General features: G+C 40.1%; 1 protein-coding gene across 5 annotated transcripts in view; it reads left to right on the forward strand.

Moving 5' to 3' along the window:
• The window catches only part of MTM1 (myotubularin 1), a 96,741-nt gene that overhangs the window by 11,735 nt on the left and 67,614 nt on the right, over positions 1-17,392 (forward strand). For all 5 annotated transcript variants that reach the window (XM_059883469.1, XM_059883470.1, XM_024988096.2 and 2 more), the window contains exon 2: positions 15,758-15,830. In XM_059883469.1, coding sequence (XP_059739452.1) covers positions 15,758-15,830 — 73 coding nt within the window. The remainder of the gene's footprint in view (positions 1-15,757; positions 15,831-17,392) is intronic.

Raw genomic sequence — 17,392 nt, forward strand, 5'->3', positions numbered from 1 at the left:
CATGCCTGGTGCTTTGGTGTGGAAATGTTTTAAACTACCACTTACTAGCTGCCATGTCTGTAGTAACGTCTGTCTTTTCATTCTTAAATCTTCATTTTGTTTACTTGTGCCTTCTCCTTTTTTTCTTGATGAGTCTTACCAAAGGTTTGTTGGTTGTGGTTATGCAGACTATGAGGTTTGTCACTGTGTAGAAAAGAATGAGCATAATTATATTCTCAAGCTTCTTTCTGATTAACTTTAATGAAACTGCATAATCTGAAAGTCAAATTTATATCAAGGTATATTCTGAAAAGCTTTCCTTTAACTCATGTCTCCTGCCAGGCATGCTGTTTCTCCTAGCCACTGTAATCAATGTTATTAGTTTTTAGTTCATTCTTCTATGTTTCTTTTGCAAATTTGAGCTGGTGTGCATGCGTATACATACACACAGACACACTCACACTCATTGCATTTCCTCCCTTTTCTTACACCAAAAAAGCATACTACATACACTCTTTGGCCCCTTGCTTTCTTCACTTAAAATATACCCTGGAAATCTCTCTCCTCTACATTTTCTCCTTTCTTCTTTCTTTGGATTTATTTTGCTGCTTGGATTTTTCAAAACAGTCTTTTTACTATTATTTAGTTCTAATATATTCTGATTTCCATTGTGATTATTTCATTCACCTGTGAGTTGTTTAGAAGTTTGTGTTTTAATTTACAAATACCTTTTCTAGGTAAATTTTTAGAAGTGACTAAGGTAGCTGCATGATGGTCAGAGAATGTGGTCTGAATACTAGTAGTTCTTTTAAGTGTGTTGAGGGTGGGTTTATATAGATAGCACTGTGTGGCTGGCTTCTTTCATTTAATGTAAAGTTTTTTATATTCATCCACGTTTTGTCATTCATTGTGTATCAGCAGTTTTGACTTTCTTTTGCCAAGTATATTCCATAGTATGGCTTTAACAATATGTCTGTTCACTAGTTCATGAACGTGTGAGTTAATTCAGCGTTTTTGTCAATTATGAATGTAAAGTTGCCATGAGCATTTGCTTACAAGTCTTTGTGTGGATTCATGTTTTCATTTGTCTTGTGCAAACACTTAAATGTGGCATTGCTGGGCCATATGCTTAGGATACTTTCTTGTACTTTATAGGAAACTGTCACCCTGTTCTCCCAAGTGTCTGTGCCATTTTGCATTCCCATCCCAGTGGCAGAGTCAAGTATGAGAGTTCTGCTTGTCACATTTTCACTAACATTTGTTATCGTCTGTCCTGTTAAATTGCAGCCATTCCAGTGGGTGTGTAATAATAGCTCATTGAGGTTTTATTTTGCATATTCCTATTGACTAATGATGGTGAGTATGTCTTCATGTGCTTTTTGACCATTCATATATCTTCTTTGATGAGGTGTCTGCTCAGATCTTTTGCGTGTTTCTTATTGGATTGTCCATTAGTTCTTTATGTATTTTGGATACAAGGCCTTAATTAGGTAATTTGCAAGTATTTTCTCCTGGACTGTGGTTTACTGTTCCATTTTCTTAGCTGTGCCTTTGAAAGAGCAAAGATTTTTAATTTTGATGAAGTCCAGTTATTGGGTTTTTTCTTTTATGGTTTATGCTTTTTGTGTTCTCTAAAAAACATTTCCCCATGTCTCCCTCTAGACTTTTGCGGTTTTAGCTCTTTGTTTAGACCTGTTTTGGTAGGTTGACTCAAAGGTGGTCCCCCGACTGCTGCCCCTCCATGTTTGTACCCTGCGTAATTGCTTCCCTTGAGTATGCAGCCTTCTGAGACTTCTGAGCAGAGGATGAAGTTAAGACATGCCTGGACTTCTGACCCACCACCCATACAAACAGTGAGAAAATTAACGTGTTGTTTACAGCTACTAAGTTTGTATGCAACAGTATAAAACTAATACTTATGTGCTTCATTTCAAGTTAATTTTGTATGTTGTTTCAAGTAAGGGTCAAGATTCACTTATTTCCATATGAATGTCAAATTGTTCCAGTATCATTTGTGTAAAAGACTAGACCATTGACCATTCCTAGGACCTCCAAAAGATGGATCTAATTCTGGACTGCTCCGTTCATCTTTATGTCTAATATTAGGCCAGAACTACACAGTCTTAATTACTGAAGTATTGCAAGTCTGGAAATTGGGTAGTGGAAGTACTCCAAGTTTGTTCTTTTTTAATTTCCCACCCCTCAAGATTATTTTGGCCATTCTTGGTCCTTTGCTTTTTAATATAAATTTCAGAATCATCTTGTTGGTTCTATGACAAAGCCTATTGGGAATTGATAGAGATTGTGTTGAATCTATGGATCAATATTGATGACATAACAATATTGAGTCTTCCCATCTGTGAGCATGATATGTTTGTCCATGTATTTAGGCCTTTAATTTCTCTCAGCAGTGCTTTATAGTTTTCAGTGTATGGATCTTGTGCACATTTTGTTAAATATATCCCTAAATATTTCATTTTTATTTATGCAGATGATATTTTTATACTTCAGTGTTCATTTGTTCATTGCTAATGATACAAATGGGGCTTCCTTGGTGGCTCAGATGAAAAAGAATCTGTCTGCAGTGTGGAGACCTGGGTTCAATCCCTGGATTGGGAAGATGCCCTGGAGAAGGGAATGGCTACCCACTCCAGTATTCTTGCCTGGAGAATTCCATGGACAGAGGAGCCTGGCGGGCTATAGTCCATGGGGTCGCAAAGAGTTGGACATGACTGAGTGACTAGCACTTTCACTTTTCAGTGATACAAATATAATTTTTAATGTTTATAATGTATATCATGCAGACATATCATGCATGCATGCTGCTGCTGCTGCTAAGTCGCTTCAGTCATGTCTGACCCTGTACGACCCCATAGACGGCAGCCCACCAGGCTCCCCCGTCCCTGGGATTTTCCAGGCAAGAACATTGGAGTGGGTTGCCATTTCTTCTTCCGATGCATGAAAGTGAAAAGTGAAAGTGAAGTCGCTCAGTCATGTCAGACTCTCAGCGACCCCATGGACTGCAGCCCACCAGGCTCCTCCATCCATGAGATTTTCCAGCATACTTTCTAGTAAATTTACTAGTTCTAGTAGTTTTCCTGTAGTGTTCTTAGGATTTTTTATATGAATGATCATGTTGTCTGCAAACACAATTTCAATTCTTCCTTCTAGTGTTTTATATCTTTTATTTCTTTCTCTTGTCTTATTAAAGTTGCTAGGATCTCTAAAATACATTGAATGCAAGCAATAAGAGCAACTAACCCTGCCTTGTTCCCACACGTAGTGGGAAAACATTGCATCTTTCACCGTTAAGTAGAGTTAATTATAGATTTTCCATAGGTTACCTTATCTATCCCTAGTTTGCTGAGATTTTTTTAAAATCATTATTAGATGCTGAATTATGTTTGTAGAAGCTATGTCTCAGATGTAATCTTCAGGAAGATAGTATACCTCGAGAATAGCCCTGTTGACTGCATATCATCACATTCATACTTTTATCAACTATCAGTACCCAGCTTTTTCTCCTTTGTGTTGACAGTGGAATTTCCAACTGGAGCTTGGGAATTCTTTTTTTTTTTTTTTTTCTGTACAGCAGCATATGCAATCATTCCTCAGTATTCACAGGGGTTTGGTTCCAGGACCCATTGTAAATGTCAGAATCCGTGGATACTCAAGTCGCATAATCAGCACTCCATATCTGTGGGTTATGCATCCATAGGTATGGAGGGCCGACTGTATTGCTCCTTCAAAAGCCATGGCAATTCTGTGTCAGATTCATACATGTCATTTTTAGCGTACTGGAATTTCTTTACCTTCTTTCTTTACCATTTTATTGACACTGCTTTTGGTTCCTCTTCATCTCCTTGACTTATTTCTGCCATTTTTCTTAGATTATTTCTTCTATATCTATCAAAGCTTTCTACCTGCTAATAGTGCCAAGTTCTTGAAGAGTGTGTGTGTGTGTGTGTGTGTGTGTGTGTTTAGAGCAGGGATGGATAGCCGCTTGTATTTGTGGCTGGAATAATAGGTAACTGCCCCTAGTAGGAAGATACCATTGTCCATGTTTTGAGTCACCGCAGTTCTCTCTCTCTCTCTTTTTAATTTATTTATTTTAATTGGAGGCTAATTACAGTATTGTAGTGGTTTTGCCGTACATTGACATAAATCTGCCACGGGTGTACATGTGTTCCCCATCCTGAGCCCCCGTTCCACCTCCCTCCCCATCCCGTCCCTCTGGGTCATCCCCGTGCACCAGCCCCGAGCACCCTGTTTCATGCATCGAACCTGGACTGGTGATCTGTTTCACATATGATAATATACAACTGCAGGTCTCTCCTGAAATTCCAAGGCTTTTTAATGAAGCCAGTCTTTGTAGATTCCTTTTAGACACTCCTTTAACTACTATGGCAAAGGGCCTGTTGCCCAGGCTACTAGTCCTGCTGCTGATCTCTGTTAACTTTCAGGGTCAACCTGCCCTTGTATTGATAAATTAGGACTAATTAAGGAGTATGAAGCCCAGCATTTTTAACAATTGGGAGACCCTAGGCAACATTGGGAAACCCCACTTGCTGCTTTTTCTTCTAGCCCTTGAGAGAAGGGACAGGTAGCTACAAATCAAAATTATCCAACCCATTTTTGGAACTCTTCTTTGGAATTGCCTTCAGAGACCATGACAACTTTTACAAAATATCCTGTGAGTAAGGACTTGGCATTTGGCTTCAGGATAAAATCATTTTGCGCCTCCTCTATTAAAGAGAATGGGCACTCATGCTGCGGGAAGCATTGTTTTTTGTTTAAAAACTGAGATATAGTAAAAATTCATGAGATGGTGTCTTATATAGCTTTAAGCTCTAAAAGCAATTTCAAAAGAATTGGAAGAATATTTTTCATAGTGACTGTGTTGCTGGAATAAGTGCATACCATCCAAAGGGACAACTTCGTAGAATAACTCATCTAGCTACATGTGCTCTGATAGACATTTTGAACCCTCATTAAACTTTGTCCTTCTTTTTAAATATACTTTGAAAAGACTCTTTCATGATACAGAGTACTACTGCAGTTAAACAAGAGGGAATATACTGCCTCAGGGTCTCACAGACATGGATTTGTGTGTGGGGGGAGGAGTTGCTGTTTGGTTAATCATGCTTAAAATGAAGGCTAATGTTCTTTTTTGTGACCATCAAATTTTATTACATAGAAATGGGATTCCAAAAAAAAATTTTTTATTCAGCTGTGTAAGCAGGAGGCATAACATTTTCATTTTTTAATTTGATCATCAATTAGAGAATTTAGAGCAACAGACATCTGTTAGTGGGTATAGTGGGGACGAGGACCAGGCTGCCTGGGTTTGATTTCCAACTGCAAACGTTTTTAGTGGACACATTTAACCTTCCTATTCTCAGGGTTGGGTGTTTTCATATGAAGGAATATTAGTAGTTGGCTTATGAGGTTGTTGGCAGTATTGAAGGAGTTCATCTGTGCTTAGAACAGTGCCTGGCACATAGCAGATAATCAGTAAATGGAAAGCAGTTTGCTTTGTGTATTTAACTTATACCTATTCATTTTCTTTATTGCTGTTTAACTTGTCTTATATTTATTCATCTTCCCACCTCAGTTGCTAGTTCCTTGAAGACTTATCTCCATTTTTTTTAGAATTTCTCACCGTGCTCTGGAGTTGTTTTTGTTGTTGTCGTTCAGTTGCTAAGTCATGTCCAACTCTTTGCGACCCCGTGGACTGCAACACACCAGGCTTTCCTGTCCTTCACTATCTCCTGGAGTTCGCTCAAACTCAAGTCTGTTGAGTCAATGATGCCATCCAACCATCTCATCCTCTGTCACCCCCTTCTTCTCGTGCCCTCAATCTTTCCCAGCATGAAGGTCTTTCCAAAGAGTCAGCTCTTCGCATCAAGTAGCCAGAGTATTGGAGCTTCAGTTTTAGCATCAGTCCTTCCAGTGAATATTCAGGGTTGATTTCCTGTAGGATTGATTGGTTTGATCTCCTCGCAGTCCAAGGGACTCTCAAGAGTTTTATCCAGCACCACAGTTCAAAAGATGGGGAACACATGTATACCCGTGGCAGATTCATGTCAATGGATGGCAAAACCAACACAATATTGTAAAGTAATTAGCCTCCAAAAAATAAATTAATTAATTTTTTAAAAAGAGATTAAAAAAAGAAAAAAAAAAGCATCAATTCTTCAGTGCTCAGCCTTCTTAATGGTCCAACTGTCACATCCATACATGGCTACTGGAAAACCTGTAGTTTTGATTAGAGGTACCTTTGTTAGCAAAGTGATATCTCTGCTTTTTAATATGCTGTCTAGGTTGATCATAGCTTTCTTTCCAAGGAGCAAGCATCTTTTAATTTCATGGCTGCAGTCACCATCCACAGTGGTTTTAGAGCCCAAGAAAATACAGTCTGTCACTGTTTCCATTGTTTCCCCATCTATTTGCCATGAAATGATGGGACCAGATGCCATGATATTAGTTTTCTGAATGTTGAATTTTAGACCAGCTTTTTCACTGCCTTTTTTCACCCTCATCAAGAAGCTCTGTAGTTCCTCTTCACTTTCTACCATTAGAGTGGTATCATTGGTATATCTGGGGTTGTTGATATTTCTCCCAGCAATCTTGATTATATAGAACAATTCTCCAGATTACCAGCAACCAGCAGAAGCTGCTGCTGCTGCTAAGTCACTTCAGTCGTGTCCGACTTTGTGCGACCCCATAGACGGTAGCCCACCAGGCTCCCCCGTCCCTGAGATTCTCCAGGCAAGAACACTGGAGTGGGTTGTCATTTCCCTCTCCAATGCATGAAAGTGAAAAGTGAAAGTGAAGTCACTCAGTCATGTCTGACCCTCAGCGACCCCACGGACTGCAGCCTTCCAGGTTCCTCCGTCCATGGGATTTTCCAGGCAGGAGTACTGGAGTGGGGTGCCATTGCCTTCTCCCAGCAGAAGCTAGAGGGGACAAAGAAGGTTCCTCTCTGCCTTTGAGCCTTCCGGGGGTGGGGTAGGGTGGAGGGCACAGTCCTGCCAATGTCCTGATTGCAGACTTGTAGCCTTCAGAACCGTGCAGGAAGAAATTTCTGTTTTAAGCATCCAGTTTGTGGTACTTTGTTTCAGGAGCCCCAGACACCCATCCATTATTTTGTCTTTCCCCCCCTTGCTGCTTGAATTAGAGTGTTGACAACCCTGGGATTTCATTTCATCTCAAATGGTAGCATTGCTTCCATTTTCATCCATTATCCATCTTCTCCACATATTTTGAAACTCTGATCTAGCAGAGAGATGCAAAATGTCATCAAATGGGTAAATACTGTACAGCACAAGAAGTGAAATGTTAGGAATTTATGCAGTGTACAGAGAAATGAAGCATGTGTGTGTTGTGGGTGCACGTGTGTACATGGGCAGACCCGTCCTCTGTCATGAAGTGGATACCTAAAGACCCGGTGCCAACACAGCTCTTGCTTCTCCTCCCAGTGAACATGCTTGAAAGGAATTGGGCCGAATGGCAGGTTGTCATCTCCAACCTTCTCTCCTCTTTGTTTTTCTAGAAATTGCACATCTGCTCTTCAGTTTCTTTCTGATCCTTCCCCTCTAGTGCTAATTCCCATTGGATTCCTTGTCAGTGATGCCCTGTCTGGGAAGATCTGTGGGAAATTCAGTGTTCTGAACTGGCACCTTCATCACTGATGTAGCTGTGGCTCTTCATATGGGTTTTTACCTTCAACAATTACCATTTTAACTTTTGCGTAAGAAGGTCATTTTCAATTATAAATTGAAAATATACTTTTGGGGAATAGTTTCTCCCAGGGGAAAATAGTTCAACCAAATACAGATCTGTCATGGAGCAGATGGATCAGCTGGGTTCCTGCATGAGTTTGGGAATTGGCAGGTGGATGGGGAACTTGATCTTGTTCCTATTTTAAAACTTTGTTTACTGCCAGGTATTTGGTGGTTACAAAATCCATTGGTGAATTTAATGATCTGTTTAAATGTATGTGTGTTTTACTAGGTTGCCTTTTCATGTTAAAAAAAAAAGTTAACCTGATGGTAACTGGCTTTCCTAATAGTTGCTTCAGCATACCAATTTCAAGTTATGAAGTGTTTCTAAAGTTACTCTGTTCCATGGCCACCGCACATGCCACTGGAGCCAGTCAGCTGTCTTGAAGATGTGCCATTTGTCATGAGGGGACCAAGAAGTAGGCTGAATGGATCAGCTCAGATCTATCACTAACCACTGGAAACATGATTCAAAATGCATTCTTCACTGATTCAGATTTATGTATTTTTGTAGCCGAAAGGTCTTTGAAACATTTAAAGAAGTGGAAGTAAGTGTATTGTGATCTTTAAAATGAATAGTAAATATCAAAATGACACAAAGAGTGAGTTTCTAAATGAAATATGATTTAACATTTTGTAATTTCCAAAGAAGAGTCATGAAAACAATGTCTCTTGAGTCCTGAAACAAATCGAGAGGCTCTAACACATGTATTGCAGGTGTCTATTTGGACAATAAGCCACTTACAATTGATGGGGGTACTCTTTGGAATAACTATAGTTGGACCTACTCTGATACCTCTAGTGTATTTCTATATCTTTGAATCAGAATAGAAGTTAAACAGGCAAGATCTCCACATAGGGATCCCTGGGCTAGGAGTCAAGCATTTTCTTTTTTTAATGGAAGTAGGCATGCTTGGAGAGTAACCTGATTTAAAGCTGTCCAGAGCTTTGTCAAGATTAGATGGATTATCTTAGAAAGCAAATGTGTGTACAGAATGGTTAGGCAGTATTAGATAGCGTATGTTTTATGGAAAATCCAGCCTAGTGTGTTAGCACCACTTTGAGAAATGGCTTCAAAGCATCTCTTTCTACGAGGAAGGGACTTGGTGTTTGAGTGCCTCTGCTTTGCCATCTACTGTTCCAGCATTTTACACATTCCTTATCATGACTCCATGAAGGTAGGTAGTATCATGCCCCACATACAGAGAACTGCAGTCTGTCCAAGACTGAATGACTGTTATTAATCGAGTGACAAAATTGGGATTTGAAAGCCAAACTGGTCTGAACATAGAATCCCTTCCTCTTTTCAACTGTGTCACACAAATTTTGCAGCTGGTCATAGTATGTTTTTGCAAGGTATAAGCTGTGAATGGTGGGCTTATATCTTAGTTTAAAAGGGCATGATTATTATTTACTTTGGCTGAAGAAAGTTCATTTGTTAATACTTTAATAGTTGAAGACAGAGTGGCAGCCCATTTTTGTAAATAAAATCATGCTGGAATACAGCCACACCCCTGTATTTCCGTATTGCCTGTGGCTGCCACAAAGCCTAAAATAGTTTCTGGCCCTTCACAGAAAAAAGTTTGCAACCCTTGTTCCAAGAAAAATATATAAAGGGATTCCCCTAGCAGTCCAGTGGTTAAGACTTCACCTCCCAGTGCAGGGACTGTGGGTTCAATCCCTGGTCGGGGAGCTAAGATCCCACATGCCTCATGGCCAAAAAAGCATAACATGAAAACAACAGAAACGATATTATAAAAAAATTCAATAAAGGCTTTAAAAATGGTCCACATTGAAAGAAATCTGTAAAAAAATGTATAAGATGAAATAAACTCCTACTTTTGCAGATCATCGTTTGTCTTCATGTGGGATAAACAAGTATTGAATTGATTGTACCTGGTCTCTAAATGGCTGGGGCGTGAACAATTGTCTTTGGTTCAGGGTGGTTTGTTTGAGGGCATCTCAACACATCTTTTTCATTTCTTGCTCCGAGGTGGTCTACAGTCAGAGCAATTTTAATGCAAAAGTCAGCATAAACTTTAGTCATGTAAAGCCTGTCCTGCATTCAGGTGCAGAACAGAAGTCTGCTAGTGGTTCTCACTGGGGGCAAAACTCCCCCTAGAGGCCAAATTGGAAAGGAGGGGGCAGTGTTTTTGTTTCTAGTGTAATTTGTATTGATAAGTAAGTTATTATCACTGTCATTTTATTTCCCCTTTATCCTGGAGGTCAGACATTATATTGATGATTTTTTAAATTGTGGCTTTTTAAAAAAAATTATGGCTGGGTTGATAATATCCATAACTTTCATTACAGGCTAGCCAGAGGGGCTATACAGAAATTGGAGCATTGGGTCTGGGAGTATTGAGCAGCTCTGTCCTAAGTATTTGGTGTTTCCTTTTTTTCAAAATGGACTTCCAAGTAAAGAAAGCTCCCTTGGAAAAACCTGGAATTCTGGGCTCAGTAGCTGCTCACACATGACTTCTTGCTCGCTGGCAGCCTTTTGAAGTTGTTTTGCAGACTAGGTAGGTTTCCAAAGCTTTCAAGGGAGCCTCCAGAGAGAGATCACCCTTTAACTTTATTTAAACAGCAATACAGAGTAAGAAAGCACAGCAAATAAAATCCAAAGATGATGGACTGCGTGCCTTTCCTCACGGTTTGTACATGGCAAGTTCAGGAAAACCCCTAATCAAGGGCCATTGACGGCAAATTGGTGACCATGGCAACTGAGCTCCCCTTGGAGTTTAGATTTTGCTTACAGAAACCCAATGAGGTGAAGGTCAAATTTATTTTCCAATTCTACTGCTTTGAGATGTTTCCAGTAAGGGTAAAACTGGCCCTCATTTATTTGAGAGTGTTTACAGTTACATCTGCCGCAGGTGTTTTGTGAAATCCTATTTTTCATATGCAACAGAGAGGGGAGCAGTTTCTTAGTCTGGAAGAAGGACATGGGGTAAGAGGTCTTTGTATCTTAATTTGAAATACTGGGTTGGCGCAAAAGTGCATCCAGATTTTTGATACCAGCGTATGGAAAACCCCGAACGAACTTTTTGGCCAACCCAATATCTCTTCCAGCACAAAGTCTGTAATGCAGAATGTTAGTTCTTTTTGGTGCAAGTTTTTTATGGTGCTTCAGAGTGTGAGAAGTCAGTGCTGCTCTTCTGATGTGCAGAACCATGGAGCCTTGAGCATCTTGGTTAACTGAGGGTTGGCTCTACCCCTTTTTTAAGCTTGCATACGTTTCTGACTTAAAGGAAATATTACGCATACAACAGTTCATTCATTCATGTAACGGATAGCTATTGAGTACCTACTGGCTGCCAGGCACTGTACCAGGTACCGTAACAGCTTTGTTGTTTAGTCGCTCAGTTGTGTCTGACTCTTTGTGACCCTATGGACTGTGGCCCGCCAGGCTCCTTCATCCATGGGATTCTCCAGGCATGAATACTGGAATGGGTTGCCATTTCCTTCTCCAGGGGATCTTCCAGACCCAGGGATCGAACCCACATCTCTTGCATCTCCTGCATTGCAGGCAGATTCTTTACCTCTGAGCCACCTGGGTTGGAACTGCAGCATTAAATAAAACAAACCATAATCCTTCTCTTCTGGGGGCTTGTGTTCTGGTATGCAAGAGGTGGAGAGTAATAACAGATTATCTGAAAGGGGGTAAGTGGTAGGTAAAGGAGATGGGGGGAGGGGTGGAAAGGGCAGAGAGACAGAGGGACAGGGGGAAGAGAGGTAAAGGGACACAGAGGGAGGGACAGAGGGAGATACCATGAGATCATTGAGGTTAGTTGTCTTAAATTTAGAGAGACACAACTGAGGCTATGTTGTGACTTTCAAGCTTCCCTGATAGGTCAGTTGGTAAAGAATCTGCCTGCAATGCAGGAGACTCTGGTTTGATTCCTGGGTCGGGAAGATCTGCTGGAGAAGGGATAGGCTACCCATTCCAGTATCCTGGCTTAGAGAATTCCATGGACTGCCATCCATGGGGTCGCAAAGAGTTGGACACGACTGAGTGACTTTTACATTTTGTGACTTTCAAAGTTTTTTAAATGATGCCACCTTTATGTAGCTTTATTTGAAGGGGTTGGGGGTGGGTCCCCAAGATTGCTTGCCTAGATGAGTTTCCTTTACTGTTTTTTAATCTAAAACTCCTTCTCTCCTGAGATTGGGACCAGTCTCATTAACCTGCTTTCTTTAGAAATAGAAATCACTTGGACGCACTTGTCTGTGGGTGGAAAGGATACTGCCATGTTAGGAAACCTGTCTGGAGCTGGTCCTGCCTCAGACTCATGCCAGAGCCTTGTTGTACCCCTTCTAGGCTTTCCTGTTGTCTTCTCTGTAATGGGAGAGATGCTTAGTTGTTCAGTTGTGTTCGACTCTTTATGACCTCATGGACTCTAGCCCGCTAGGCTCCTCTATCCATGGGAATTCTCCAGGCAAGACTATGGGAGTGGGTTGCCATGACCTCCTCCAGGAGATCTTCCCAACCCACAGATCAAACCCAGTCTCCTGCACTGCAGGTAGATTCTTTACCATCTGAGCCACCAGGGAAGCCCAATGGGAGAGGACTGGGCTTAAATCATCAGCAGTTTTTTTCAGGATCAAAAAGGATAGAAGTCTACCTTTGGTTAGATTCCTGAAATTAGCATATATATAGGGAATTAAGTGTCAATTTTCACTTTAAAGCCAGGGTAGCCCAGATTCAATGTTTTTTAAAATAAAAAGGATTAAAGCTGATCTTTAGGGGTTTGGGGCAAAATACACTATAACCAAAAGGGTACCTGACCTTTGTAAACTTTTCTGTATCTTTTATTTATTATTGAACTCCATTTAGAGCAACAGATATTTTATAGATGAAGATATGGATGCTTGATAAGTTAGAGCCAGCGCAGGGCCTGTGCTTATCTGTCTAGCACATTTTCCACAGCACTGCTCTGCTTCCCAGGCTCCTAATGACACAGTATTTTCATGTACTTTTTCAAGAGAAGTTTTATAGACTTCCCTGGTGGCTTAGATGGTAAAGCATCTGCTTGCAATACGGGAGATCCAGGTTCGATCCCTGGGTTGGGAAGATCTCCTGGAGAAGGAACCCACTCCAGTATTCCTGCCTGGAGAATCCCAGAGACGGAGGAGCCTGGTAGGCTACACTCCATGGGGTCGCAAAGAGTTGGACACGACTGAGCGACTTCACTTCACTTCACTTTCACTTCACCACCAGCCATGGCACTATACTTGTAGTAGTGAGCTTTCTTCCTAGTATTTCTGGGGTCAAGACTAATGTGTAGAAGAATTGCTTATGGCATCAGTATTCAGTTGTTATCCTCGCATTATTTAAAAGAATGCTAATAATTTGTTAACAAATATACCAGGCACTGTTCTAAGCCCTTCAGTATATTGCTTCATTTTGCCCAACTGTGCTGTAGTAGGATAAAGGTAATAGCAACCAAAGCCCAGAAAAGTGAAATAATCTGCTCAAGGTCAAATATATGAATTGCAGAGTTGGGATTTGAACGGAGTCAGCTCAATACTCATGCTGTCCAGCATCATGCTGCTCCAGCGTGTGTTCATTTCAGGGGTCCATTGGAACCCTTCAACAAAGAGAGGTTCATCTCATCATGGAACTAACCCATGTTACCCAGACCCTTGGATTTCTCAGTTCTGCACTCAGTTCAGCTTTTAATAGTAGCAGTTTCTAGGATAACGCTACATATGAAGACTTTAGACATAAAGACAGCACATTATTTGATTCTGTTTATATGAAATGTCCAGAATGGGCAAACCTGTAGAGATAGAAAGCAAATTTGTGATTGAGGCTGGGGGAATGGGGAGTGACAGTGACTATTAATGGGTATGGGGTTTTGGGTGGTGGTGGTGAAAATGTTCTAAAACTGATTGTGGTGGTGGTTGTGCAATCCCATTAAGTTGTTCACTTGAAACGGGTGTGTTGTATGGTATGTGAGTTATAGCTCAATTAGGTAGTTAAAAATAAGGAAAAAAGGAAGACTTTTCTCTCTTATATTTAGTTCATTTTAAATTGAGTTTTTTTTTTTTTAAATGAGGATTGAAGAAAACAGGAAGATTTATCTTTCTTTTATGGTTTAGAAACAGACTGGTGAAGACTGAGTCGATTATATAGCCCAGTGTTTGAAATGTCTTACATTTACTTGACATGTTAATAAATTTAACATGTGTTTGAAAATGTTGACTTATAAAAATGTTAGAGCATATGATTACTAAAAGTAATTTTATATCTTAATTAAAAAAATCCCCAAAATATGTAATATTGTTTAGTTGATAGAATAATTTCAGGGCAGAAACATCTGACTTTATCTATCCAGTCCATCTCATCGACTCTGCTGTCTCAGAGAATAATGGGTTATTTTGATTGGATTTGAATTTATAGTTAGAGTGGTTTTTCAAGGCTATTTTGCCTGAATTTAATTCATTCTAGAGTTATTCATTAATCTTTTTTAAAAAAGTTATTTCTAATTTTACATTGTGCTACCTCTTAATGGTATCAGGTTTTTTAAGTTTAGTATTCCTTTGTATAAAGACATATTTTATTTTCCCCTAACTGTTCATGTTTCAGCCTCAGCAGTTTCCTAGTTCCAGTGTTTTGGGATTTGGTGAACCAATATACAAGGTCACAGTGTAGTGATGTTTCACAGTAGTATGTATTTTGCACATAATCAGTCACTCATTCACCAAATAGTTACAGATGTCATTGTGTGCCAGGAGATAGCCATGACCCAAAAGGACTCCCACCCTTGCCCTTGGAAAGCTGAGCTCTGGTGGGGGAAGCCCAGAGTCGCTAATCTTGAAAGATTGTTCTCACTTGGCGGTCTCACTGCATCTTTTCCTGATGGGTACCTTCATCTGCATCTTTTGTCACCTTTCTCAGGCATTTCTTTAGGACACTGACCAGCAGCACACAGCTATCAAATTTCCAAGTTTTGTGCCAAGTGGTAGTAGTGTTCTCCATGCCAGATTTTGTTAGTTGGTCTTTTAATGAGCCCAGCAAAAAAAAAAGAAAAAAAACTATAAATGTTCACAATTGTCTTGCTAAATTGAGTACGGTTTAACCACCAGTGACTTCATATGTATCTCTCTCTCATTAACTTTGATAAATAAAATAGCCAAAGCATTGCTTAGTTTCCTGTTGTTGCTATCATCTTCAAAAGTAACCCCTGGGTTAACAAGCTAATTGTATGTGTTCTGCATATGATGGTTTCGTTTATGTCTAAAAAAAAGAAAGAAAGAAAGTGAAGTCGCTCAGTCGTGTCTGACTCTTTGCGACCCGATGGATTGTAGCCCACCAGGCTCCTCTGTTCATGGGATTTTCCAGGCAAGAATACAGGAGTGGGTTGCCATTTCCTTCTCCAGGGGATCTTCCTGACTCAGGGATTGAACCCAAGTCTCCAGCATTGTAGGCACACACTTTACCATCTGAGCCACAAGGGAAGTCATTTATGTCTGAACTGGGATGAATATGCCTTATTTAAATGAAATATATACATTCCCTAGAAAATGCTGATTAAATCAAATCCTACGAACTTGATTTCCATCAAATCCATGCCACTTTAACTTGCCTTAATTGAGAGAAGACAGAATTATTAAAGGGGAAAGAAGTATAAGTTCAACGGTCTGTCCTTTTTATTTCTCTGCTTGGCTGTCTCTTAACTGTCTTTACAAATGAAGAAGTATGGATGTTTGAAGCCTGTTGCATAATTAATAAACATTAAGTTTTCTCCGATGACAGAAAGGCGTGTGGTGTCTTCTGCTGAACTCCCCCTTCTCTGTTTCTTCACGGTTCCCTGCGCCTTCACTGGAGCTCTTTCCCATGAGCTGTGCTGTGGCTGGTCCTTCATGTGTCTCATTCCTGTGAGGGAAACGGGGCCTGTCAAGTCTCCTCCTGTTTGTACTCAATTGCAGTATGTTTGAAATTGCATACGATTTTGTTGATTTCTTGAATTCATTGTCTTTCTTGGCAGAGTTTCCAGTATGGCCTCAGCACCAACTTCCAAATATAATTCACACTCCTTGGAGAATGAGTCTATTAAGAGGGTAAGTTGAGTTTTCAGATTTATTTATACCTCTTTCTCTGCATTTCTCTTTTCATATTTGAATATTAGCTGCTCATTCTGGGTTTCTTGAATTATTCATTTCATTATTCATTCACATAATGCAAATTCTTTGATACACATAGTTTTATTTGTTAACCCATCTCGTTCCATAAAAGACAGACTACCTTAGGTGTGTTCAGTGAGCTTTGTTTGTAAATCCTTTCGTATAACTTCATTTTTGAGAACCTCTGACTTGTGAACCACTGCCAGACATTACATTTAAGATACTAGGCAATCTCTTGCCCCTGAAAGCTTTCTGAAGAACAGTTCGGAAGACCAGGGCCCACCAAGCAGGATATTAACACCTTCCTCAATATTGCAGGAGGCATTCCTGGCTGAGAACAATCTGCCTTGCCCTCCTAGGTATAAAATGCTCAGCTTGCAAGCACTAAAGCATATTGAAAATTAGCTAGGAATTTTTATTTTGTACCTGAACAAAAAAGGATAAAACCACTAAAAATCCAAGAAAGCCACCCTCTTTGACAGCTTATCCCTCACCTAAATACAAAAGCCGCACTTCCCCTGTTTCATACGACTTTACATGTGCATAGCCCCTGATAATTTTCAGAAGTGTGCTTGTGTAGTTTCTTTCACTTAGTATTCACAAAACTCCTTTGAGGCAAGGATTACTAGCTTCACACATGAAATGATTGCAGTGTGACTTTGGAAAACAACTAGAAAAAAAATGAATGAAAAATAGCGATTTACAAAACCCTTTTCCCAAACAGATGTTAGTGATGTGTCTGGCACGTCCTGGAGTGGACACAGGCAGCACGTCATTGGCACTTATCCACTGGGGCAGCTGAATAGATTGAAAGACTCCTTTCCCAGGCATCCAAGTCACATGGCAGATTAGCCTCGCAGAACTCACCTTGGCTAGTGGTTTATACTGCCTGGTTGGCAGAGTGGCTGCGGTTATTGAATGAGAATACCTCAAAAGGCAGAAGGCCTAGAGATGTAGTAGAGTCACATGAAGAATTTGTGTGTAGATGGTTTCCAAGGCCCTGGTTGGCTCAAAAGTTCAATGACAGGCCTCCTCATCCTCTTTATCTAGTTACTTACGTGAGAAAAGAAGTTAGTAAAATAGAAAACCCAGTGTTATTTTCTGACATATGAGAATATGCTGTAATTACTGTTGCTCAGTTAAGGCTCCATTGAAATGAAGTTTTCATTCCTTCGCTCAACAAAATAGGACTAAATAATATGGAAAAAAGCTGCCACAATATATGTGTATCTATAGAATATACTCAGTGAATTCTGTCTTAGTGGGAGATAGTGAAGGACAGGAAAGCCTGGTGTGCTGCAGTCCATGGGGTCGCAAAAAGTCAGACACAACTTAGTGACTAAACAACAACATCAAATACACTTAATATTCATTTTTTATCACTTTCCTGAACACTGTTAACTGTAAAGCACTTGGAAGGGGTGTTTAATTAATATCACTGAAAAGTGTGCTAATGTTAGTTACAGACTAAAAGTTAACACAGCTAATGAATGTTGAAC

Source organism: Bos taurus, chromosome X (assembly GCF_002263795.3).
Source record: "Bos taurus isolate L1 Dominette 01449 registration number 42190680 breed Hereford chromosome X, ARS-UCD2.0, whole genome shotgun sequence".
NCBI lineage: Eukaryota > Metazoa > Chordata > Mammalia > Artiodactyla > Bovidae > Bos > Bos taurus.